At 52.4% G+C, this 25,944-nt stretch overlaps 1 protein-coding gene across 3 annotated transcripts; it reads right to left on the minus strand.

Annotated features, from left to right (window-relative positions):
* ARHGAP1 (Rho GTPase activating protein 1) lies at positions 1 to 25,923 on the minus strand. 3 transcript variants are annotated; one of them, XM_003920046.4, is made up of 13 exons: positions 25,814 to 25,923; positions 19,016 to 19,197; positions 18,702 to 18,797; positions 10,440 to 10,527; positions 4,696 to 4,827; positions 3,919 to 4,005; positions 3,633 to 3,731; positions 3,246 to 3,353; positions 3,075 to 3,151; positions 2,813 to 2,890; positions 2,257 to 2,385; positions 1,981 to 2,084; positions 1 to 1,845 (listed from the first exon to the last, which is right to left on the minus strand). In XM_003920046.4, exons 2-13 carry the CDS (start codon positions 19,146 to 19,148, stop codon positions 1,657 to 1,659), a joined length of 1,320 nt encoding a protein of 439 aa, XP_003920095.1. In that variant the 5' UTR covers positions 19,149 to 19,197; positions 25,814 to 25,923; the 3' UTR covers positions 1 to 1,656. The 3 variants fall into 3 exon arrangements, with proteins under 3 accessions (XP_003920095.1, XP_074257488.1, XP_010332340.1); XM_074401387.1 differs by lacking the exon at positions 4,696 to 4,827 and having other exon boundaries at positions 25,814 to 25,890; XM_010334038.3 differs by lacking the exons at positions 18,702 to 18,797; positions 19,016 to 19,197; positions 25,814 to 25,923 and adding an exon at positions 16,742 to 18,046.
* Between the last annotated feature and the right edge of the window lie 21 nt (positions 25,924 to 25,944).

Here is a 25,944-nt window from a genome sequence, read left to right on the forward strand (position 1 = left end):
GGCAGTTTTGCATCTCCATTTTTATTGAAATACAAAAAGTGCAAATGGTGAAATACATGATTTGTGCCAAGGAAGTCATTAAGTGTGAATGTGAACACTGGATTCACAGTACAAGCACCCCTTCCCCGGGGTACAGACCAGTGGAGGCATGAGAAAGACCAAATAGATCCAAAAGGCTCCCCAGTGAATGGGGCTGTGAGTGATACTTGATACACAAAGGAGGGCAGGCAGCAGAGCAGCGCAGGCCCAGGCTAGAGACCAAGGGACTGACAGCCCAAGCCCCCAGTGGCGGGGGTGGGGATATTCACTGCTGATGGCTTTGGGAGAGCCCAGCGAAGTGACACCCAGGCCCAGCCTGGCTTGCAGACGGGGCTGGGCTGGCTAGTGAGGATCCCCACAGTACAGGCTCTGGAATTGTCCTGCCTGGCCAATGTCATGGGGCAGGGTCACTACAGGTATTTCCCTCTACTCCCCAAGGACAAAGCTGCAGGAAGAGGGGTCCCCAGAGTTCGTCAAAAAGGAGTGTAATTTTAGGAGACAGCGGGAGAGATCAGCCATCACTGGGGTCGAATTGGTGTCGAAGTTCCTTGAAAGACAGCAGGGCCCTAGAGCCCCATTAATCCCCTGGGGAAACTGCTAGAACCCACCGATCTGGGCTGACCTATCAGCACAATCTTTGCCCTCCTATGGGCATTCAGCCTCTACCCCAGCCCCTTTAAGGGTACCCCAGCTGGAGGAAGGAGCCAAACAGATCCTGAAGCACTGAGTCACCTCTGGCCGGGACAGGCCAGTGTGACTCCACAACAGGCAGGTCCACAAGAACCTGAAGGCTGAGGATCTGCCTGTGTGGGAAAGGCGGCCAGGCAGGGAGAGGCTGACCCTGCCAGTCACTGATCCCACCACACACTCAGAGGCAGGGAGGGAGATTTCAAATGGATGCTGGGACCCTGAGCTCTGTCATCCAAGCTACCATTCCCAGCAGAACCAGGGGGTTGGGACACCCCAGGGGCATTATCACTTGGGAAAGGCTGACCCAGGATTCATGGAAGAGGAGGCAGAAAGCAGACAGGCTCCAGCCCTGTCACTCCTCAGCAGGGGAAATACCCCAGGCTGAACTGCTGGGGGCAGCATAGGAGCAGGGGTGCTTGCACTCCTTCACGCAGTGGGACTTAGCAAAGCAGGGCAAAGCACGGCAGCCAACCAGACAGGGAGGCGCCTCAGCGTGGGGCAGTGGCCACACCAAGGAGCTCAGCTGCTCATTCCCAGCAATCAGGAGGGGAGGACCGGCCCCTGCTACCAGCCCAGCCGGCAGTGATTTGATTCATCCACAGTTGCCAGGGAAAAAGAGGCAGGAAAAAGCAGGAAAGGGGTTACTGGGGCTCAGTCCTTCTCCAGCTAGAAGAGCCAAGCCCAGCTCTGGAAAGCCCAGGAAAAGCCGGGTGTCCAGAGAGGCAGTGAGAAGTATAAGGCAAAGAAAAACATCTGGTAACAGCAAGGCCGCCAGGGCCGTGAGGTGGGCTGGACAGAGGTGGGGAAGCGCATGCCTGATGGGCGGCTCCAGCATCTCTCTCCAGGGGGCTTCATGGCCCCTGATGGCAGGAGGAAGAGTCCAAACCCAGGCTAGCAGAGAAGGGGCTGGTGGGGCAGGGGCCGGGCTTAGAGCCCCCTGGGGTCCGGGCTAGGGAACAGCTCCCCTTGATGATCCAGAAGGAACTTGGTAAAGGTGTTGATGGGATTAATGGCCTTGAGGGTGATGGCCGCATCCTTGGCCCACAGCAGGTTAGGGCCGAAGACAACAGCCAGGTTAGTGTTGGTCATCTTGTTCTGGTCACTGTGTGCAGAAATCTGGGGAGGGAATCGGGGGCTGCAGCAGAGAGCCACAGACTCTGCTTCCCACTCCCAGCAACCCCGACCAAGGCACAGAGGCAGCAGCTCCTCCTTCCCCTCTCTTCACCCCAGAGGCCAAGTCCAAGGTCTCACCTGCACCAGGAAAGCAGTCAGGAAATGAAGCACCCGGTAGTTCTCCTCGGGCAGCGTCTGGAGGACCTGCAGTGTCACTGCCACCCTCTGGCTCTCATCTATGTCTAGAGAAAAGGGGTCCTGGGTTACAGGGGCCCTGGGCTGGGCTGGTTCAGAAAGCCCTGATGCATGCTAGAGGAGAGACCCCCGCCCAGCTGTCCTCCTGGGAGGCACCTAGGCCCGCCAGCCCACAGCATGCCCGCCCCAAGTCCAGTCTCAGAAGAGAGGGGGACTCACTGAGGAAGCCCACCACGTGGGGGTAGAGGTCAAAGGTGAGCAGGGGCTCAGGAAGCTCCCGGAGGAAGGTCTTAAGGATGACTGCTGGCAGGTGCAGCTCGTTGTACTGGTTGAAGTCCACAGGCAGCCCTGGGGTGGGGGCAGCATGAGAGGAGCTCGGCGCAGCCTGAAGGGCAGCACCCATCTGGAGACAACGCAGGCCCCACTGCCCGATCGCCCTTGGACCCTGCATGGGCCCCTCCTCCCAGGGGCGCCCTCTGGCACCTGCCTCCCCTCTTCTTCGGTGACCAGAGAATGCAGGTTCTGGCCATCTGGGTGGAGCAGGGCCCAGCACACCCCACCGTTATTCCTCGCTTCTGAATGTGCCTGCACCCAGGACTCGGGAGCTGGACCGATGAGACAGCAGGCCTGGCAGAAGTGGGACTTATGTGACACCAAGTGCTATGGAAACCTCTAGCAGGAAGAGACTCTGAGACCCTTGTTTACAGGGCAGCAGAGGGCAGAGAAGCCCCTACCAGTCACACGCGTGGCCCTGCTGCAGCCCTGGGCCGCTCACCCATGTTGTACTTCTGCTGGACTTCCCGGACCACTTGGGTGTTGGCTGACCTCCGGAAGATGCCCTCGGTGGTGAGAGCTGGGAAACAGTAGGGCCTGGTGAGCCTTGGAGCGCTGGGCACTAGCCGGATTCCCTGCCCCTGCTCTGTCTTGGAGTTCTAGGCAGGGCTGGGTGGGGGGCATTAAGGCTTGCAGGACCTCCCTCTGCCCTGCCTGGCAGCTTCTCCAGCTTTCCAACGGGAGCTGGCAGGCCTGGCACTCACCATGGGCCTGTAAGTAGGCCACAGTCTCCCTGAGCACGATGGGAATGGGCTCCTGCTCTGGGTTCTTCTCCTGGAGGCTGCGAGAACAAGGCCAGTGGGCGGGCCTGCAGCCCTTCCCGCCCCCCCTCAACCCCGCTCCGCCCCCGAGGCCCAGACACCTTTCATACTCACTGCTGCAGCGACACCCCAAACTGCTGGTTGGGCAGCGGGGGCCGTGGGGGCATGGGCTTGGGGGCTGTCGCAGGGCTTTTCTGTGTGGATTTGAGGAAGTCGTCATACCTGCAGGAGCAGAGAGGTGGATCAGGCCCTGCCTGGCTCTGGAGTTGCTCCACCAATTCAATCAAGCATTGACTGTGCTGGGTCAGGAGGATCGTCTCAGGCGATCTCCCTAACAACTCCACTTTCCACAGCAGAAAACAAAGACCCGGGAGAGGTCAGGACACAGTCTGGCTCTGCCTTAGCCCCACGAGGTCTCTGAATCAGGACGGGTATCCTCGTTACTCTGGCTCGGCAAGCCCCCGGCCGCCACGCCCGCCACACCCGCCACGCCCGCCTCACTTGAGCACTTGGCGAGGGATCCCCAGCTGCTCCAGCTTCACGTGCTCGCTCAGCTCACTCAGGTAATTCACGTAGAAGATTTTCTGCCCAAACTTGAAGCTGTTGGTAGAGGAAAGGGCCTGGGTTGGTAGTCCCTGCTTCTGGTGGCCTCCACTCTGCCCCTAACACCCACCCAGTTCAGACCCAGGCCCAGCCGCACCTGGTGGTCCCCAGGCTGCCCGGCCTCGGGCTTCAGAGTTCTAGGCAAGCCGGGACCACTGGCCCTACTCTGCCCGCAGCCGCTCACCTGATGATGGGTTTGAAGAGGATGAGCAGAGTTTTGATGAACATGGTCGGGTGCACGATGTACAGGGCCTTGATGTTCTTCTTATACCTGCAGAGGCAGAAGGGGCAACTCAGGAGCAGGCGTGGTGGGAGAGGCGCTGCGCTAGGGTCCCAGGGCTACTTTTTTTTTTTTTTTTTGAGACAGAGTCTCGCTCTGTCGCCCAGGCTGGAGTGCAGTGGCACCATCTCAGCTCACTGCAACCTCCACTTCCTGGGTTCAAGCGATTCTCATGCCTCAGCCTCCCGAGTAGCTGGGATTATGGGCACCCACGACCACACCCAGATAATTTCTGAATTTTTAGTAGAGATGGGGGTTTCACCATGTTAGCCAGGCTGGTCTCGAATTCCTGACCTCAAGTGATCTGCCCGCCTCAGTCTCCCAAAGTGGTGGGATTACAGGCGTGAGCCCCCTCGCCCAGCCTCAGTGCATACTTTCTGATTTGAACACGCACGGCCAGCACGCCAGGTAAATAAGGGCCATGGCTATCGCATTTTACAGATTAGAAAACAGGAGGCTCAGAGAGGTTAAGTAAAACAAAGAGGTCAGAGTGCGAAAAAGTGGAGAAACTGGGCTCTAAGGCCAGGGTGATCTGACTGCAGATTTTTTTCATCTACATAGAAGGCAGCACCTGCTACCCCCTGCCCTGGAATAAGCTCCTGCCCAAGTGGAGGACAGCCTGGAAGCTGGCAGAGCTGCTGCCTCTGGATCCGCCTGCGCAAGCCCCATGCCCCAACCCACTTTCGGTCAAACTCCCGGTAGGCATCACGGAGCCAGCTGAGGGAGGGCTTGTTGTCACTGGTCAGACCGTGGTGTAGATACAGCAGTGTGTAGTCGCTCTCCACGTACTGGTCCAGGGTGTGCTTCAGGTACCTTCCAGAGAAAAGCCCTGTTCAGGCCCACCCTGTGCGCAGGCGTGGCCCCTCAAAGATAGAAAGCAGCCCCGGGAATCTCCCACCATGTCACAGCCCCTTCCCCACGGGCCCTCCCCTAGCAGGGTCTGTTCTGGCTCGTAATCAGTCAGGTTCCTGTGGAGGAGACCCAGGGTAGTGGTGAGTGGAGGAACAACAACAATAATAACAGCTCTCGGTCAGGCGCAGTGGCTCATGCCTATAATCCCAGCACTTTGCAAGGCTGAGGTGGGTGGATCACCTGAGGTCAGAAGTTCGAGACCAGCCATGGCCAATGTGGTGAAACCCCATCTCTACTAAAAATGCAAAAATTAGCTGAGCATGGTGATGCATGCCTGTAATCCCAGCTACTTGGGTGGCTGAGGCAGAAGAATCGCTTGAACCCGGGAGGCAGAGGTTGCAGTGAGCTGAGACAGTACCACTGCTCTCCAGCCTGGGCAACAAGAGCAAAACTCTGTCTCAATAACAATAATAATAATAACAGTTCTCATTCTTGAGCACAAACTAGATGTCAGGAGACTGGACCCTAACCCAGGCCCTCCGAGGCCTGCAGCGAGAATGGGAATGATGTTTGCCTGATCAGGGATTTCCCTGAACCAGTAATAATGACGCACCACCATTTCTCAGTATTAAGCTTTTAGTGTCTGCCAAGCACTTTGCATACATTAGCTCATCCCTTGCTCATAACTGAGGCTGGTATAATCTCCATCTTACAAATGAAGGCAACAACCAGAGAGGTCAAGTGCTGATCCAAGGTGACACAGTTTGTGGTGGATCCTGGAAGTAAAGTGTCTAACTCCAAAGCCTGCTTTTTTTTTTTTTTTTTTTTTTTTTTTTTGTAAACAGGGTCTTACTGTCACCCAGGTTGGAGCACAGTGGCACAATCACAGTTTACTGTAGCCTTGACCTCCCAGGATCACGCTATCCTCCTGCCTCAGGCTACTGAGTAGCAGGAACCACAGGTGTGAGCCACCACACCCAGCTCATTTTTTTATTTTTCATTTTGTAGAGACGGGGTCTCACTCTGTTGCCCAGGCTTGTCTTGAGTTCCTGGCCTCAAGCAATCCTCCCACCTTGGCCTCCCAAAGTGCTGGGGGATTACAGGCATGAGTCATTGCACCCAGCACAAAGCCCACTTTCTTGACCACAGGACCGCTCTGCCTTTTACACATGAACTCCAGCGCCGGGGGTAAAACACTGTGCCCTTGAGAGGGGATAGGGTGGCCAGAGAGTCACCTGCTCCAGTCACTGGGCCTTTAGTGGACCAAAGATCCCCAACTCTGGTTCCCTATGCGCATAACACACTATCTACCAGCTCAGCACAGACATACACACCTGGTGTTGAGCACACTGAGAAGTATGGATGGAATGAATGGGAACTGGGGAAAGGAAGGGGAGTATATGCAAAGGCCTTTTTCTAGTTGATCAAACAGCTCCTAGGCTCCCCCAGTGACATGCAGGCTGGGAGGCTGGGCAGGCAGAATGCTAAGGACTTCCAAGGGGAGGCAGGGAAGGAGAGCAGCCTGGGGAAGTGGCCAGAGCTTGGCCTAACCTAGAGAGAGTATGCTCAAGACTAGCCCGTGGATGCCAGGCTAGGCCAGCACAGGCGGGTGTGGGGTGGCTGATGCTGTGATCCCCAGCATGTGGCCATTTACCCCTTTCCCACGCTAAGCACTGCAGTTTACAAAAAGCTGTCCCATACACTGGGCATGATGGCTCGTGCCTGTAATCCCAACGCTTTGGGAGGCCAAGGCGGGTGGAACACGAAGTCAGGAGTTCCAGACCAGCCTGGTCAACATAGTGAAACCCCATTTCTACTAAAAATACAAAAATTAGTGGGGTGTGGTAGCACATGCCTGTAGTCCCCAGCTAACAGGAGGCTGAGATAGGAGAATCACTTGAACCTGGGAGGCAGAGGTTGCAGTGAGTCAAGACCACGCCATTGCACTCCAGCCTGGGTGACAGAGTGAGATTTCATCTCAAAAAAAAAAAAAAAAAAAAAAAGCTGTCCCATCAACAGATTGCATTTTCCAACTACAAAAATAGCAAAGATTGTAGTGAAAACAAACATTCTCATCCACTGATGGAGGTTATGGCCTTTTGTAGGAAAATAAAGTGATGTTTATCAGAAGCTATAAAAGGTTCATACTCTCTGATCCTGTAAAAATATGTCTAGGAGTTTGTCCTAAGGAAATAATCTGAGATGAACAGAAACATTTTTGTAAAAAGCTGTTCTTCGTGACCCATTTTATGATGGGGAAAAAAAATCTAGTGGCAAGCTAACTGCAACAGCAGGGAATTGGTTAAATCAATCATGTGACAACCATAAATAGAACAGCTCACAGGACGTTTCTGCAGACAGAATGAATCTGTGAAGTCAGATGTCAGAACAGCGGTTATGCCCTTTGTGGGGTGTAAGTGACACAGTTGTGTTCGGTTTTTGAAAATTCATCACACAGTACACTTATAATTTGTTCACTCTTATGTCAGCATATTAGATGTCAATAGAATGTTTTTTAGATGATATCTTTGAAGAATGTTTGATGCTCAGAAAAAAATGTTATGTAAGATACAAAACTGGGCTGGGTGTGGTGGCTCACGCCTGTAATCCCAGCACTTTGCAGGGCCAAGGCAGGCAGATCATCTGAGGTTGGGAGTTTGAGACCAACCTGACCAACATGGAGAAACCCTGTCTCTACTAAAAATACAAAAATTAGCTGAGGGTAGTGGTGCAGGCCTGTAATCCCAGCTACTCAGGAGGCCGAGGCACGAGAATTGCTTGAACCCAGGTTGTGGTGAGCCAAGATCATGCCATTGCACTCCAGCCTGGGAAGTAAGAGTGAGATGCCGTCCCACCAAAAAATTTTTTTTCATGTAGTCACTTCCTATTTTTCTATAATGTTTATGGAACTCTATAATGTTTTGTGTGTGTGTGTGTGTGTGTGTGTGTATATATATATATATATTTTTTTTTTTTTTTTTTTTTTTAGACAGAGTCTCCTTCTGTCGCCCAGGCTGGACTACAGTGGCATGATCTCGGCTTACTGCAACCTCTGCTTCCCAGGTTCAAGTGATTCCCCTGCCTTAGCCCCCTGAGTAGCTGGGATTACAGGTGCAGACCACCATGCCTGGCTAATGTTTGCATTTTTAGTAGAGACAGGGTTTCATCATGTTGGTCAGGTTGGTCTTGAACTCCTGACATAGTGATCCATCTGCCTCGGCCTCCCAAAATACTAGGATTACAGGCATGAGCCACTGCGCCCGGCCACAAGTCTCATTTTTACAAAGCTTGAAGAAGACCTGCCCGAAAGCACAAGGTACAGAGCTGAAGTTTAATGTGTCTTTTGAATTTGACTCCAAGCTTCAGGCATTTTCTGTTTCAACACCCCAAATCTGAGTGGATAGCTGGGAAGAGATAATCTACTGAAAACGGGACAAAGTGCTCCATGATGGAAGCACCTAGCTGCCCTCAGCAGGGACTGTGACCAGGCCAGGAAGTGACAGAGGACAAGCATCAGATGACATCGAGGACTTCCTGAAGCCAAGGACGCCTAGGGGTGGGTGTGGCCTCCCTCAGTAAGCTGCCTCCTAAAACTGGGTGCTTTCCACCCCCGTCCACTGACTTCCTCCCACTTTACTTTTTATCTGACCAGAAGGCTGTCACCTGGTCCATCAGACACAGAAAGAACTAGAGAAAAGGCCATGTGCCTCCACCAGCCTCAGGCCAACCTCTTACTCATTCTGGCTGGGCCATGTGGCGGGCTTAACAAGGCTCTGCCTGCCTTGTCTGAGGAGCAGTGGGAAGAGGGTTCAGAAGGCCGGAGAGAAAGAACTCCTAGATGATGCTGGAAGACTCAGCCTGTGGCCCAGACTTGCCCAGGACTGGCTAAGACTCCAAATTCAGGCTCTTCCCCTTCTGCTGAGGCCCTCTGGGTCTATCCTGAGCCCCTACTTCCTCCTGCTCACACGCAACCATTCAGGATCTCACAGAGCTCAGGATCTCTCGGAGCTGCCTGGGACAGTGCCAGAATTTTACATTTCAGAGAGTGCTTTAAACTGGTCAAGAAAGAAGTGCATCTTTCTAAAAATTTGCTGAGAGATAAAAAGAAAGAAGGGCAAGATGGTCTCACTCTACTACACACCCTGAGGACAGCAGCAGGAGGTGAGTGTGCTTGCCTGTGGGCCCAGAGCTGGCACAACTATGAACAGGTCTGTCAAGCCACTGCATTCAACCAGCCTTCAGACATGAATCAGGATGTGTCTGGACCAGCCAGAGCTGTTACCGATGTTTAGCTCACAGAACCCACATAGGTACAGAAACCACTGACACCAAAGGCACAAAATAACACAACACTAATTATTCCTAGAAATGATAAACACTGCAACCATCTCAGAAGCACCAGAGGATTCTTCTTTTTTTTTGAGGCAGGTTCGCCCTCTGTTGTCAGGCTGCAGGCTGGAGTGCAGTGGCGTGATTTCAGCTCACCGCAACCTGTGCCTCCTGTGTTCAAGTGATTCTTCTGCCTCAGCCTCCTGAGTAGCTGAGACTACCGGCGCCCACCACCACGCCCGTCTAATTTTTGTATTTTTAGTAGAGACAGGGTTTCACCACATTGGCCAGGATGGTCTCGATCTATTATTGACCTTGTGATCCGCCAACCTCGGCCTCCCAAAGTGCTGGGATTGCAGGTGTTAAGCCACTGTGCCTGGCCAGCACCAGAGGATTCTAATGGTCAATCCTCACACTTGGACAAAAGTCCTTCCTTTTCACGTGCTGTTTCTCACTCCTATAAAGAAAGACTTGTTAAATCTAGTTCATTCTCCATTTAATAATTATATGCTATTTCTATATTTTCATTCTTCTATCACCTGTCTTGCCTTTTTCATTATTTTATTATGAAACTTGTGTAAATACAATTTTGTTTCTGTACTTTTTTGGTATAACATAAATCTGTGAACTTGAAATTTGAATTTTGTGTTAGAGATTTTTTTGTTGTTTGTTTAGTCTTGTCTCAGATTTTATTATGTAAATCTCATTATTCAAAGTTGCCTAAATCCATTTGGAAATCTTTAAAAAAAAATTGGGGATTCTTAAAGTGGAATTTATTGGCTTTTCTGATCAGTTTTGTTTGGACCAAAAATCAGTATTGTACAAAGTATTAAGCATATATTTTTATATTTACTAAAATGGACTGTGGTGACTTTGGATAATAAGGAAAAGTTTAATATTAAAGCCATGTTTATTACAGTATAATTAATTAACATATTAAACCATGGGATAAATGTCATCAATAAAAAATTATGACATAAAAAAAAAGTCTCCCTTTTCAAAGGAGAGGAAAACGAGGCTTAAAGACGCTTACCAAGGTCACCCAGTTTCAATAACTAGAAACTTGGTCTGACTCCTCGTCCAGTGCTCTCCCTAAATATAAACCAGCTCTTTCATGAGAAGAGGGGAGGCATTAAGGCAGGTGGCCTAGTACTCCCCGGCAGGGAGGGACAGTGAATAACTTGACATTAGGCTACACTGGGGATCTGGGCAGAGCCCTAACACACTCCCCCGCAGGTACTCACCCCAGGAGCTTGCTGTGGTCCAGCTGGTGGCTGGGGGGCATGCGACAGGCACTGAACACAATGATCTTCCGCCCATACTTGTCATCTCCTAGGTGTGGAGAAAGATGGAGCGCAGTGGGTTGAGGGGGAACCAAAAGAAGTGGGGTGAAGAACTTAAAGGGGCCAGGCCCACGGATCTGAACCAGTTAGCACAGGGGCCAGGGTGCCCATGCAGACACACCTCCAGGCAGTCTCCTGCACTCAAGCGTGTGCCACTGAAGAGGAGGACAACTTGCTTTCAGGGCTACTGAGCTGGGATATTTAAAAAAAAAAAAAAAAAAAAATCATGGCTGGGCGCGGTGGCTCAAGCCTGTCATCCCAGCACTTTGGGAGGCCGAGGCAGGTGGATCACGAGGTCAAGAGATCGAGACCATCCTGGTCAACATGGTGAAACCCCGTCTCTACTAAAAATACAAAAAAATTAGCTGGGCATGGTGGCGTGTGCCTGTAATCCCAGCTACTCGGGAGGCTGAGGCAGGAGAATTGCTTGAACCCAGGAGGCGGAGGTTGCGGTGAGCCAAGATCGCTCCATTGCACTCCAGCCTGGGTAACAAGAGTGAAACTCTGTCTAAAAAAAAAAAAGTCCACACTTTTCCAGCCAGGCTCGGTGGCTCAGGCTTGTAATCTTAGCACTTTTGGGAGGCTGAGGCAGGTGGATCACAAGGTCAGGAATTCGAGACCAGCCTGGCCAACACAGTGAAACCCTGTCTCTACTAAAAATACAAAAATTAGCCAGGTGTGGTGGCAGGCCACTGTAATCCCAGCTACTCGGGAGGCTGAGGCAGAAGAATCACTTGAGCCCTGGAGGTGGAGGTTGCAGGGAGCCAAGATCATGCCACTGCACTCCAGCCTGAGTGACACAGCAAGACTCCGTCTTGGAAAAAGAAAAAAAAAGCACCCCCACTGAGCAGCATGTATTTGGAAAGCCTCTTGAAGTTACCTTCTCAGCATGTTTGAGGCCACTGAGGAATTAGTCTGATTACTTAACAGTCATGTCTCATTTCTGACCACCGACAATTACTTTCTGATTTTATTACTAGAATTTTTTTAAAGAGATGGGGGTCTCGGCCGGGCGCGGTGGCTCAAGCCTGTAATCCCAGCACTTTGGGAGGCCGAGGCGGGTGGATCACAAGGTTGAGAGATCGAGACCAACCTGGTCAACATGGTGAAACCCCGTCTCTACTAAAAATACAAAAAAAAATTAGCTGGGCATGGTGGCGCGTGCCTGTAATCCCAGCTACTCAGGAGGCTGAGGCAGGAGAATTGCCTGAACCCAGGAGGCGGAGGTTGCGGTGAGCCGAGATTGCGCCATTGCACTCCAACCTGGGTAACAAGAGCGAAAACTCCGTCTCAATAAAAAAAAAAAAAAATAAAAAAAGAGATGGGGGTCTCACTGTGTTGCCCAGGCTGTTCTTGAACTCCTGGCTTTAGGTGATCCTCCTACCTCAGCTTCCTAAGTAGCTGAGACTACAGGTGTACACCACTGCACCCAGCTTATTACTAGAATTATCAACCTAACTGGCTCTCATTGATTTCTGTAGGTTTCTTTTTCTTTCTTTTTTTTTTTTTTTGAGACAGAATTTTGCTCTTGCTGCCCAGGCTGGAGTGTAATGGTTCGATCCTAGCTCACCACAACCTCCGCCTCCCGGGTTCAAGTGATTCTCCTGCCTCTGCCTCCTGAGTAGCTGGGATTATAGGCATGCGCCACCACCCCTAGCTAATTTTGTATTTTTAGTAGAGACGGCGTTTCTCCATGTTGGTCAGGCTGGTCTCAAACTCCTGACCTCAGGTAATCCACCTGCCAGGGCCTCCCAAAGTGCTGGGATTACAGGTGTGAGCCACTGCACCTGGCGACTTCTGTAGGTTTCTAAGCATTCTATCCTTTCTCATTAAGGTATTCTAAAGAACATGTGATTCAGAGGAGTCTGTTAATGCTATGGCTGTGGGAAAATGCTCATTTGGGTGTAATCACTCGAGGATGTCCAAAAAGTCACAATTTGATGGCCTGACCATCTGGCTCTGTTCTGAAGCTGGGAAGCTCCAGAGATGTACACTATTGTGCCCTAATGTAATACGCTTTTCCAGAGTCAGCATGGATGAAGGAGTCCAAGCAAAGCTCGATGGGGGCAGGGCCTGGTCCCCACTCCCCCATTCCCTAGGGAACTTCCCTTCACCTCTACCCTCCTGCCTCTCCCGAGACCCCAGACTAACTTGTGTAATCCCTGCCATCTGAGAGCTGAATAAAAAGACCCCTTATTCAACTTTTTTTTTTTTTTTTTTTTGAGATGAAGTATCACTCTGTTGCCCAGGCTGGAATACAATGGTGCAATCTTAGCTCACTGCAACCTCCACCTCTTGGGTTCAAGCGATTTTCCTGCCTCGGCCTCCTGAGTGACTGGGACTACAATGCGTAAGCTACCATGTCCAGCTAATTTTTGTATTTTTAGTAGAGACAGGCTGTCACTGTTGGCTAGGCTGGTCTCCAACTCCTGACCTCAGATGATCTGCCTGCCTTGGCCTACGAAAGTGCTGAGATTACAGGCATGAGCCACAACACCCAGCCACTTATTCAACCTTGAGTGCCGGGGAAGTCGCCCTTCCTTCACCTCCCAGGACGGCAGACAGCCCCAGCCTTGCTGAGCATCTCCTGCTATTTCATAAGCCATGATTTCATGATCCTACCCCAGGAGTCAGTGTTTTTCCAAAGTACTGACCCTCTTCTCTAGGGCGGAGGCAAGCCTCAGTGGAAGGGCTCAGGGAGGCTTCTGGAATGTGCTGTGCGGCTCCAATCCCTGCCTGCTGCTGGTGCTTGGGCCTGATTTAGTACCTTGCTCCCAGCTGTCACACCACCATGTCAGCCTCTGCATCAATCCCCCAAAGCTCCCATCTCCATCCAAAGCAATGCCTGGTTCTGTTGGCTCTAAAAGGTCCTAACCAGGGCCCTCCAAGAATTTCCTAGGCCAGGGTCTGAGGCCCAGCCCACCAAGCCCAGACAGCTCTGTCATCCCCTTCTAACCTGTTCCATCTTCTAGCCCTGGAGGATTATAAACACCTACCTGTCCCCACTCTACTGCTCTGAATCCTCCTTTCCTCCTAGAACGCTCCCCAGATAGACGCTGAGGGCCCCAGTCCCATCAGTGCTCCTTGGAAGGGCTCACAGGCCTCTCCAGGCTCACACAGGGCATACCTCCAGCAGTGCCTAGACAAGTCTGCTCCACTCCTGTCCTTTAGGCTAACCCTCACCAACCCTTAAGACTCAAAGCAGGCATAATTGCCTCCTAGACATCCGTGTCCTCGCCTTCTTCCCCCAGACAGGTTAGCTGCCCCTTTTCATGGCTCCCAGCTAAACCGTCATCCATCACTGTCCTGACCCTTAGCTCTCCTATATAATTGTTTATGTACCTGTCTCCCTGACAGGCTTGTGAGCAGCTCAAAGACAGAGGCTGTGTCTCATTGTCTCTCTTTTTTTTACTACTGGAAAGCTGTGATTGATTTCTTCTTTTTTTTTGAGATGGAGTTTGCTCTTGTTACCCAGGCTAGAGTACAATGGCGCAATCTCAGCTCATCGCAACCTCCGTCTTCTGGGTTCAGGCAATTCTCCTGCCTCAGCCTCCTGAGTAGCTGGGATTACAGGCACGCGCCACCATGCCCAGCTAATTTTTTGTATTTTTAGTAGAAACAGACCATGTCTCTGTCATCCAGGCTGGAGTGCAGTGGCGTGATCTGGGCTCACTGCAACCTCCACCTCCTGAGTTCAAGTGGTTTTCTTGCCTCAGCCTCCCAAGTAGCAGGGACTATAGGTGTGTGCCAGCACACCTGATTAATTTTTGTTTTATTTATTTTTTTTGAGATGAAGTTTCGCTCCTGTTGCCCAGGCTAGAGTGCAATGGGGCGATCTCGGCTCACTGCAACCTCTGCCTCCGGTTCAAGTGATTCTCCTGTCTCAGCCTCCCGAGTAGCTGAGATTACAGGCATGTGCCACCACGCCTGGCTAATTTTTGTATTTTTAGTAGAGAAAGGGTTTCATTATGTTGGCCAGACTTGTCTCGAACTCCCGACCTCAGGTGATCCACCCACCTTGGCCTCCCAAACTGTTGGGATTACAGGCATGAGCCACTGCACCCAGCCTTAATTTTTGTATTTTTAGTAGACACTGGGTTTTAGCATGTTAACCAGGGTCGGGGGGGGGGGTCTCAAACTCCCAACCTCAGATGATCCACGCCTTAGCCTCCCAAAGTGCTGGGATTACAAGCATGAGCCACAGTGCCTAGCCTCTGTGTTTGTTCTTGATTATGCTTTGGTTACAGGTCAGACTGCTTCAGACAGTGAGTTTCCCAAAGCTCAGGACAGAAATTCACCAGATTTGCAAGTAGAGAATCTTCTACCAGCCTGTCTGAAGAGAAGGTGCAGCTCCATCCCAGCAGGTCTGTTTTAAAGGACGAGGTGGCACCTGCTCTCTTTCATACCCTAGCCTAGATCCTGAGGTGCTGAGATCCCCTGAGGCCAGTTGAGGGTGGCTCTAAGGTACGTGCCTGCTCTGATTCACTTCCCACTGGCTCTGACAGTGGAAGGAAAAGCAGACTGGCAGGGGCCAGGGACAAAGGGTTAGAGTGGCAAGCCCAGCCTCACTATAGTCTGGAGCTTCAGAAACCCCTGGGATGCTACCACCAGGCTAGGGAGAGGGGGCCTCATCTGTCTACCTCCTTCTAGGCAGAGGAAATGCCCTGGATATGGGGGAAATGCTGGAAGGATCATGGGGCTTCCAAAAGAATCTTTCCTTCCAGTCTGTGAGTCCCCACACGTCACACCTGCTCTGGCAGCAAGGCAAGCCTCATTGGCTGGCAGATTTCAGGATTCTGCCAGGGTAGAAAGTCTGAGGGCCCTGGCTCCGGAATTTCAGAAGTAGAAACTGGTTAGGGACGCTGCTGGGGTGCGGGCTGGAGGCCTGTGGAGCCATCTCTCAGCTGGTCGCGGCACTTTGTAAATAGGAAGCTTTGGGTTCTCAACCAGACTCTACCAATGCACTCAGCAAATGCAGCATCTCCATTATGTCATATGACAAATATTGACATGCACTTTTTTTTTTGAGACAGTGTCTAGCTCTGTCACCCAGGCTGGAGTGAAGTGGCATGATCTCTGCTCACTGCAATCTCCACCTCCTGGGTTCAAGCAATTCTGACCTCATGATCTACATGCCTCAGCCTCCCAAAGTGCTGGGATTACAGGCATGAGCCACTGTGCCTGGTCCTGCCCAGGAGCTTTACACAGAAAGGAGCTGGCAGCTCTAGTATCTCCAGGGCACTGGGGAGAAGACTCAATGAGGAGGGAAGGACAGCATTTGTGCAAAGCACCATGAAGAGACTGAGCCGCCTGAGAACTCGGAGGCCTCTGCATTCCCCAGATACCAATCGGGAACTCTCCCAGGGTGGCCGGGGAGTTAATCAGCAACAGGTCTCCCCAGGCATTCTGGGCCGACAGACCAGCCCCACCCACAACCGGCCTGGCAGGCCTGGGACCTGGGAGGTAGGGCTGGGCTGACAGAGCTGGTCACGCGCTAGAGCCGGCTCACACATCTGTTAAGTTGTTCAATGGTCAGGAATTTTACAAGCCAGTTAACGTGTTGGTAGCTAGAGATCTGCAAAGCAGAAACTGCAAACGCTACAAATCGTGTCCTTTTCCCCCCTCTCCAGAGAGCCATTTAGCAGCACACCACTGGAAAGAACCCACTAGGACTGAGTCAGATCTGACCCTGGGGCATGACAACGACTGACTGCCGGCAGGGAGAACGGGGTTGCAGGGGAGCTGAGGCTGTAACCCTCCCTCCCTTCTCACAAGGGCTTCTCCCGGACACCCCCACAGTGGGTTCATCAAATGAATGCCTGGTGATGCCAATCCAGCCACCTTTCTGCAATCAGGGAGGCACACCCATGGGGACACTATCACCCAGAAGGTCCCTGAGCCACCACTCAGGCCAGGCCATTGCCCAGGGCCAGATCCTCCTGGGAGCTCCTTTCCCTTTGGGGTCTGGGTGTGTCCCCACACAGCCTTCTCCTCCTCCCCCACCCCCACTTCCCATAAATCTTTTTGCTATTTCCGGCTCCCGGGCACCACCAGCTCCCAGCTCCCCAGAGTGTGGCCACAATTAAGCCAGCCCCATCTGGCCTCCACCAAGAGACCCTCCTGATTCACAGCCCTTCCTGATTCACAGCCCCAGAGGCGCAGCCCAGAGAGGCCAAGCACAGAGAGCCAGGATGGACACCTACCTGGCTGGGGCCCTTCAGGCTCATCACAGTCTAGGGAAATAGAAAGAAATTGCAGCTCTGTGCCAGGATGTGGGGAAAGAGACATCACCCACAGAAGTGGGGAGGGGCAGGCTCCCCCAGCTCTGCCTTGCCCACACAGGCCAAGATGATGTCAGGACAGAGACTCCTTCACACCAGGCACCTCCCAGACCCCAGTCAGGTTCAGAACCTTCAGGGTGACTCTCCTGTGTCGAATTCAGGACCAGGCCAGGCAAAAAACTCTCAGCCTTGCTTCCACAGAGGGCGAGTGAGAGGCCTCCACAGAGCCAAGGCCCTCAACTCAGACCAGGGCAGGCAGCAGGAGTACAAATGCCAAGGAAACACCTTTGACCTTCTGGGCAATCCTCTCTACTGCCCCCTGCCTCTCCGAGCCCAGCAACCCCACGGCTAGATGGGCTTCTTCCAGGGCTGGTGTCTACCTGGCTCTCTTTGCCCACACCAATGCCTCAGAGCGGGGCCCCGCTGACACCCTGCTTATGAATGCCTGGCCTCACCAGCAAGGATGGACGAATGTTAGGGAAAAGACAAGGATCTTAGGATTCTAGTTGCTCCTTCTAAAGCGGGGTCCTAAGGGCAGCAACCACCTCCTCAGCCTGACTCCCCTGCTCCTAGTTTCTTCTGGGTCCCCACTTATGAACAGGAGAGAGGGAGTTCCCTGAGACAGAGATGTAAGCGGGGCTCCACACCCATTCTCAGCAGAGCAGCACATCTGGCAGGAACCTGATGTTCCAGGGAGCCATGTTGCCCCCCACTTCTGGAAAGAGGCTCTGCCCATTCCAGGCTTCCCTGGGGCTACCAACTCCCAAGAAGGACTGGCACTTCCCATCCTCCCCAGTAACTGATGGGGTGGAAAAGTCAACATTAGGGTAGAGGGACGGGAGGGGAATAGAACGAGGGGAGGGGAGGCCCACTTATTCAAGACCAACTGTGCTCTGGCTCCGGCCTAGGCCCTGACATGCATTCATTATTGTAACCCACAAGGAGAAATGAGAGTTCAGAGAGCAGAGCTGGAGACCAAACCCAGGGCTTTCTGACTTCAAAGCCATTAGGCTACGTGGCTCCCCACATGCCCCATGCAAGTGGAGACAACGGGGCCAGAGGTCAGGAGGTGGCTGCAGGTGAGCACATCAAATGGCAATCACCAGTCTGTGGTTTCTTCTTTTTTTTTTTGAGACGGAGTTTTGCTCTTGTTACCCAGGCTGGAGTGCAATGGCGCGATCTCGGCTCACCACAACATCCGCCTCCTGGGTTCAGGCAATTCTCCTGCCTCAGCCTCCTGAGTAGCTGGGATTACAGGCACGTGCCACCATGCCCAGCTAATTTTTTGTATTTTTAGTAGAGACGGGGTTTCACCATGTTGACCAGGATGGTCTCGATCTCTTGACCTCGTGATCCACCCGCCTCGGCCTCCCAAAGTGCTGGGATTACAGGCTTGAGCCACCGCGCCCGGCCGGTTTCTTCTTTTTTATTGGAGATGGAGTCTTGCTCTGTTGCCCAGGCTGGAGTGCAGTGGCGCGATCTCGGCTCACTGCAACCTCCGCCTCCCAGGTTCAAGTGATTCTCCTCCCTCAGCCTCCTGAGTAGCTGGGATTACAGGTGTGTGTCACCACACCCAGCTAATATTTTTGTATTTTTAGTTGAGATGGGGTTTCTCATGTCAGTCAGGCTGGTCTCGAACTCCTGACCTTGTGATCCACCTGCCTCAGCCTCCCAAAGTGCTGGGATTACAGGCATGAGCCACCATGCCCGGTGAGTCTGTGCTTTTAAAGAACAGTGTATGCGCTCAGGAGCTCCAGGCCAGGTGTCAGACTGCAGGGTGGGCCCAGCCTATGTCCCTAGGTTCTTCCCCTGTGGTGTGAGGGGCTGACTTCCAGAAGCCAGGAGCTCTGTGGGTTAAGAAAATAGCGCTGGGTGTGCTCACCTGCCACCTCCACAATCTGGTGCCGGGCGATGTCATAGTATGGGTCATCCCACTTCAGGTGTGTCACAGGTTCTGGGGAGCTGCTTTTGGAGTCATCTGAGGAACACAGCAAGGTCAGGGGACAAGCCAGGGGGCTGGCACCACGCTCTGCCTGAGAGGCATGCTGTCTGGCCCTTCCCCCAGTAAGGCTCATGCTTCTAGCCCAGCCCTGGGACTGGTCTGCCCTGTCCTGCCCTCCTGGCATCTCCCTTCAGCAGGAGGGATGCGTCCCCCTCTAAAGCACCTATAGCTGCCTGAGCCCGGACACAGCCCACCTGACTTGGGGAAGTCAGGCATTTCATCCGAGGGCCAGTTCTTCTCATCGATGGAGGCCAACTTCAGCTGGTTCAGAGCCTCGCTGCTGTCATCCAAGTTCAGGTCGTCCTGCAGCTCTGACAGCGGATCCATGGCCAAGCCCGTCCCCCACAGCCTCACCCTGCAGAACTTGAAGAGAAACCTGGGAGAGAGGAGAACAGGCGGCAGGTCAGTGACCTGCTCTTTTCACCTTCTGCAACCTCTACTATGTGCCCTCCTGCCCCCACTCTTCTTTCTCCTAGGCTCCCTGTCCCTATTCCTCAACACTCCTCATCCCCGCCAAGAGCTCCACGTAGCTCTGGGTTCTCCTGGCCCCACGGCTCAGGCGTGTTGCCAGAAAAGGCAGCTGGGGCAGAGGATGGCACAATTCGGCGCCTCCCTCCAGGTCCTGCAGCTGGAGAGGGAAGAGCCGTGCCAGGTCCTGTGCCGCCTGCCACCCAGCTGGCTCAGTGATGCAGGCCCAGCTGCAAAGGGCACAGGTCCATGCCTCTCTCCTGAGGGGACCTGAAGAGCACAGAAGCCTCCCAGTCTCCAGCAGTTACAGGGGTAGAAATGTTGTAAGAATCTAAAGAACACAGGGATTGGGTCTCCAAACCCATCCCATGCCTGAAAAAAGTCATCTGTGGCCCTGGCCACTGCATCCCTCATTCCTGGCCCAGGGGAGAGGAGGGAGCTGGAGACTACAGGGTCCCAGAAAAAAATGGCTATGACTGGGGGGCCCAGCTGGGTTTGCCCCAGGACAGGAACTAGCAACAGGGGATGGAATCGCCTGACAGTCATCGCAGACAGTCTGCAGGCTCCTGGGGACTTCCAAGCCCACTCTTACTCTGCACTCCTGACATCCTTTTCAAGGTGGAAAGGTCAATTGCCCTAAGGATTGGAGGGCGCAGATGGGAAAGGGGGATGCTCGTGGTGTCTGGAGTGCTGAGATGAGGAGGTGACTGGCGGAAGAGCAGCTCCAGCAGGCATGGGGCAGCGCCGACCACCAAGCCTGGAATCTGGCCAGAAGGCTGCAGCCATATGCAGCCTGGGTGTAGGCACCTCTGCTCTCAGCCCTAACGGGAAGCAACTCCCTCTCCTGCCACAAACTCCCCACATGGGTGAGGGAGGGGGGGTTTCAGTTCAACCTATTCAGTCTAACCCCAGGGAAGAGGCTGCTCCACGTCCAGCTGCATTCCTGGAGTCCAAAACTGACATATATGGTCAGAGAATCAGCAGGGCAGATAAGGAGAGCAGACAAGGCCTGGGGCTGGGCAGGAAGAAGAGGGGGAGAGCTGCCATCCCAGAGCCACAGACTCCAGGCTCTGAGGCCACTTGACAGCCTCCCGCACACATCACATCACAGCCAAGGGCCCTGGCTGGTGAGCCCTCTCCCTGTGCCTAGCAACAGGTACCTTATCACCAGGGCAACCACACAGATTCAGTGGTAATGCTGTTTCATGCTCCCAAGTCAAAGCCAACCAGCCAAAACAGCCAAAAAACCCTCTTCTTCCTCTCCCTTGTCCTGTTCCCTAGCCTCATCCACTACCACTGCTTATCATCAAAATATAATCCCTTCCAAAGAACACAGAGAAGGATGATCCCTCACAGTAGGAATGCGTTTCTCTCAGTGATGCCACGCCCAGCTCCCTCACTCCCCTTCAGCCTTCAATCCTCCAATATCTACATGCTCCTCTGTACCATCCAACCAGAAGGCTATGGCAGCTGCCTTCCATAGTGACCTCCAGCAGGGTAATAAAGACAGAATCCAGCTCAAAGCAACCCCCTCTTGGCCAGAGCCTTCTCTCCATCCCTTCTGTTCAGCCTGTCACTGCCCAGGAAACAGGGGCTCCTTCAGCCCCACCCACAGCTATCCCAGAGATGCCTTTCTGCACACAGTAGGTGCTCAATGGCATGCAATGATGAGGCAGTATGGAGAGCTAGATTACCATCTTGCCTAAGCCAGTGCGCTGCAAAGATGCTGAGCAAGTCCTTTTCCTCCTTGGGCCTAAATTTCCTCCTTTGTAGAGGCAACGGCGCCCTCCCAGAAATATAATTCTCCAGTGCTCAGAAATACTTTGTGCTGCAGTGAACAGCGGAATTAGAAGGGACAGATGGGGCCAGGCGAGGTGGCTCACACCTGTAATCGCAGCACTTTGGGAGGCCGAGTCGGTGGATCACCTGAGGTCAGGAGTTCGAGACCAGCCTGGCCAACATGGTGAAACCCCGTCTCTACTAAAAAAAAAAAAAAAAAAAAAAAAAAAGTTAGGCATAGTGGTGAGTGCCTGTAATCCCAGCTACTTAGGAGGCTGAGGCAGGACAATCGCTTGAACCTGGGAGGTAGAGATCACACTACTTCACTCCAGCCTGGGCAACAGAGTGAGACTCTGTCTCAAAAAAAAAAAAAAAAAGGCCGGGCGCGGTGGCTCAAGCCTGTAATCCCAGCACTTTGGGAGGCTGAGGCGGGTGGATCACAAGGTCGAGAGATCGAGACCAACCTGGTCAACAAGGTGAAACCCCGTCTCTACTAAAAATACAAAAAATTAGCTGGGCATGGTGGCACGTGCCTGTAATCCCAGCTACTCAAGAGGCTGAGGCAGGAGAATTGCGTGAACCCAGGAGGCGGAGGTTGCGGTGAGCCGAGATCGCGCCATTGCACTCCAGCCTGGGTAACAAGAGCGAAACTCCGTCTCAAAAAAAAAAAAAAAAAAAAAAAAAGGAGGAGCAGCTGGGAGCAGGGGTAGGTGTGAGGGAGGGAGAAGGACACCATCTAAAAGGGAGCTGAACTTGAACTCCACCTCTTTTCCAGTAACTGCTCTTCTACTCTGTCAGTTCTTCCAGATGTGACCTCCCTCAATGCCCCACATCACCTCCTTTCCCAGCATAACTAAGCCCAGTTGTTCCCATCTCCCAGCCAGACTGGCCCCTCCCATCACCCTCCAACCCACAGCTGTTACCTTCTCTGAGCCCGGAAGTTGAACTCCCATTCAGTGGGAGGGTGAGGAAGCTAGCACAGGGAAATTCTAACATCAAGTAGTAGAAATGAAGTATCCTGCCTGTTTAAGACACCAGCCACCCACAAGTCTGCTCTAATCTGTGCAAAATACACCCAACTCTGAGATTAATTTTTCCATTCTCAGCAGGTAAACCGTTACAAAAATCTTTTTATGTTTTTGAGACAGAGTCTTGCTCTGTTGCCCAGGCAATAGAGCAAGACTCTATTAGTGGTGCAATCTCGGCTCATTGCAATATCCGCCTCCCGGGTTTAAGTGATTCTCCTGCTTTAGCCTCCCTAGTAGCTGGGATTACAGGCACCTGCCACCACATCTGGCTAATTTTTGTATTTTTAGTAGAGACGGGGTTTCACCATGTTGGCCAGCTGGTCTTGAACTCCTGACCTCTGGTGATCTGCCCGCCTTGGCCTTCCAAAGTGCTGGGATTACAGGCGGGAGCCGCACTGCCCAGCCTGTTACAAAAATCTTTTTTTTTTTTGAGATGGAATTTCGCACTTGTTACCCAGGCTGGAGTGCAATGGCGCGATCTTGGCTCACTGCAACCTCCGTCTCCTGGGTTCAGGCAATTCTCCTGCCTCAGCCTCCCAAGTAGCTGGGATTACAGGCACGCACCACCATGTCCAGCTAATTTTTTAATATTTTTTAGTAGAGACGGGGTTTCACCATGTTGACCAGGATGGTCTCGATCTCTTGACCTTGTGATCTACCTGCCTCGGCCTCCCAAAGTGCTGGGATTACAGGCGTAAGCCACCGCACCCGGCCTACAAAAATCTTAAGGATCACTTTAGGCAATCGCTTTTTGGAAGCTGTACACTTTTCTGAAACTGGTAACATCTGCGGACGTTTTCCCTAAGAAAAGTTAGGGCCGGGGGCGGTGGCTCAAGCCTGTAATCCCAGCACTTTGGGAGGCTGAGGCGGGTGGATCACGAGGTCGAGAGATCGAGACCATCCTGGTCAACACGGTGAAACCCTGTCTCTACTAAAAATACAAAAAATTAGCTGGGCATGGTGGCACGTGCCTGTAATCCCAGCTACTCAGGAGGCTGAGGCAGGAGAATTGCCTGAGCCCAGGAGGCGGAGGTTGCGGTGAGCCGAGATCGTGCCATTGCACTCCAGCCTGGGTAACAAAAGCGAAACTCCGTCTCAAAAAAAAAAAAAAAAGAAAAGAAAAGTTAGTAGATGCATGCAATTTTAAGAGGTTCATACACCTTCTGAGAATCACCATTTAAGAACTTCTGGCAGGCCGGGCGCGGTGGCTCAAGCCTGTAATCCCAGCACTTTGGGAGGCCAAGGCGGGTGGATCACGAGGTCAAGAGATCAAGACCATCCTGGTCAACATGGTGAAACCCCGTCTCTACTAAAAATACAATAAATTAGCTGGGCATGGTGGTTCGTGCCTGTAATCCCAGCTACTCAGGAGGCTGAGGCAGGAGAATTGCCTGAACCCAGGAGGCGGAGGTTGTAGTGAGCCGAGATCGCCATGGCACTCCAGCCTGGGTAACAAGAGCCAAACTCCATCTCAAAAAAAAAAAAAGAACTTCTGGCCCATTCAGAATAACACCTGATACATAGTAGATGCTGTCGTTTGTTGAATAACTGAACCAATTAATTCATCTCCTAAGTGAAGAAGGGAACACATACTTGTTGAGGGCCTATACAGGACTGTGAACTGGGGACATAAACTCAACCTCACAATAGCACTGATGAAGGCATGTTCTACTAAGCCCATTTTACAGGGAGGAAAGTGAGGACCAGAAAAAAAAAAATAAGCCAATTGTTGAGGGTCATACAACCAGCAGAGGCAGGGCTTTAATCCTTGTCTGTCTCTAGTGGTCTCTTGGCGAGGATCAGCATCTAAACAATTACCTAAGTGGCTGTCTTTCATGCAATTCTCAAGGTTCAGAGAGGTGCCACAAAAGAGCAAACTAAAGCCTCTCCCCTAATCTTCTCTTTTACACAGAACATAGATAGCAACTTAAAATCATATTATCGTGGGGCATGATGGCTCACACCTGTAATCCCAGCACTTTGGGAGGCTGAGGCAGGTGGATCACGAGGTCAGGAGTTCGAGAGCAGCCTGGCCAATATGGTGAAACCCCATCTCTACTAAAACAAAAATGAGCCAGGTGTGGTGGCACGCCCCTGTAGTCCCAGCTACTAGGGAGGCTGAGGCAGAAGAATCACTGGAATCTGGGAGGCAGAGGTTGCAGTGAGCCAAGATCATGCCACTGCACTTCAGCCTGGGCAATAGAGGGAGACTCCAGCTAAAAAAAAAAAAAAATCAGCCGAGCGCGGTGGCTCAAGCCTGTAATCCCAGCCCTTTGGGAGGCCGAGGCAGGTGGATCAGGAGGTCGAGAGATCCAGACCATCCTGGCCAACATGGTGAAACCCCGTCTCTACTAAAAACACAAAAAATTAGCTGGGCATGGTGGTGCGTGCCTGTAATCCCAGCTACTCAGGAGGTTGAGGCAGGAGAATTGCTTGAACCCAGGGGGCGGAGGTTGCGGTGAGCTGAGATCGCGCCATTGCACTCCAGCCTGGGTAACGAGAGCGAAACTCCGTCTCAAAAAAAAAAAAAAAAAAAAGGCCGGGCGCGGTGGCTCAAGCCTGTAATCCCAGCACTTTGGGAGGCCGAGGCGGGTGGATCACGAGGTCGAGAGATCGAGACCATCCTGGTCAACATGGTGAAACCCCAGCTCTACTAAAAATACAAAAAATTAGCTGGGCATGGTGGCGCGTGCCTGTAATCCCAGCTACTCAGGAGGCTGAGGCAGGAGAATTGCTTGAACCCAGGAGGCGGAGGTTGCGGTGAGCCGAGATCGCGCCATTGCACTCCAGCCTGGGTAACAAGAGCGAAACTCCGTCTCAAAAAAAAAAAAAAAAAAAAAAAAAAAAAAAAAAAAATCAAAAGAAGCCGGGCACGGTGGTTCACGCCAGTAATCCCAGAACTTTGGGAGGCTGAGGCAGGTGGATCACGAGGTAAGGAGATCGAGACCACCCTGGCTAACACGGTGAAACCTCGTATCTACTAAAACTACAAAAAATTAGCCGGGTATAGTGGCACGTGCCTGTAATGTCAGCTACTCAGAAGGCTGAGGCAGGAGAGTCACTTGAACCTGGGAGGCAGAGGTTGCAGTGAACAAAGATCACGCCACCGAGACTACATCTCAAAAAAAGAAAAAGAAAAAAAAAGAAAAGAAAATCATATTCTCAGTGTTGGAATCAGCCTTCTAGTTGCAGCTCCATAATCACAAAAACCGAAATCCACCACAATACAACAGCAATTACAACTCTCAACTACAATTATGTTTGCACAGAGCTTCACGGTTTACAAAGCCCATGTTGCGTTTTCCAATTATCCCATTTCACAGTTTAAGAAGTTGAACTAAAATCGTGGCCTAATAGGTGGCAGGGAGGAATACTTCCCTCAAATTTCTTGTTCTTAGTGCTTTGCCAGATCAAATCTGGGAGTTTTCCCCCTCCCTCCGGCTTGCTGGACGACAGCGATCTGGCCTGGACTTTCCTCTGGGGATTACTTTCTCCAGGAAGAAGGCAGCGAAAACGGTAAAGTCTTCTTATTGCAGGCGCCAAAATGGGGCAGAAACCCTGCAAGAAGGCCGGGCCTCTGAGCCCAATTCCACCCCTGTCCCCCTCCTCGGATCTGCTCGGGTCCTCCCCATCCGGACCCCATCCCTTCGGACGACCTGGCCAGCTCCTTTCCTTTCCCCCTCCCCACCCGGGGAGACCCCGCGGCCAGCAGCTCACCGCACTCGGGCACTGCTCCCTCTGCCACGCCTGTCAAAGCTCGGCAAACATCCGGCTCCGAGGTGGAACGGGAACCGCCCCCTCCCGCTCTCCTCGGTCCCCAACCACTTCCGCCACACCTCCAACCCACT

Source organism: Saimiri boliviensis, chromosome 6 (assembly GCF_048565385.1).
Source record: "Saimiri boliviensis isolate mSaiBol1 chromosome 6, mSaiBol1.pri, whole genome shotgun sequence".
NCBI classification, from domain to species: Eukaryota; Metazoa; Chordata; class Mammalia; order Primates; family Cebidae; genus Saimiri; species Saimiri boliviensis.

What these genes read in the sequence shown, in the direction of transcription:
- ARHGAP1 (XM_003920046.4), bottom strand. Translation starts at nt 19,148, where the DNA reads ATGGATCCGCTGTCAGAGCTGCAGGACGACCTGAACTTGGATGACAGC. An exon ending in CCAGATTGTGGAGGTGGCAG is followed by an intron (nt 10,528 to 18,701) that starts GTGAGCACACCC and finishes CTCCACACCTAG; the next exon opens with GAGATGACAAGTATGGGCGG. An exon ending in GGCCTACTTACAGGCCCATG is followed by an intron (nt 2,891 to 3,074) that starts GTGAGTGCCAGG and finishes ACTGTTTCCCAG; the next exon opens with CTCTCACCACCGAGGGCATC.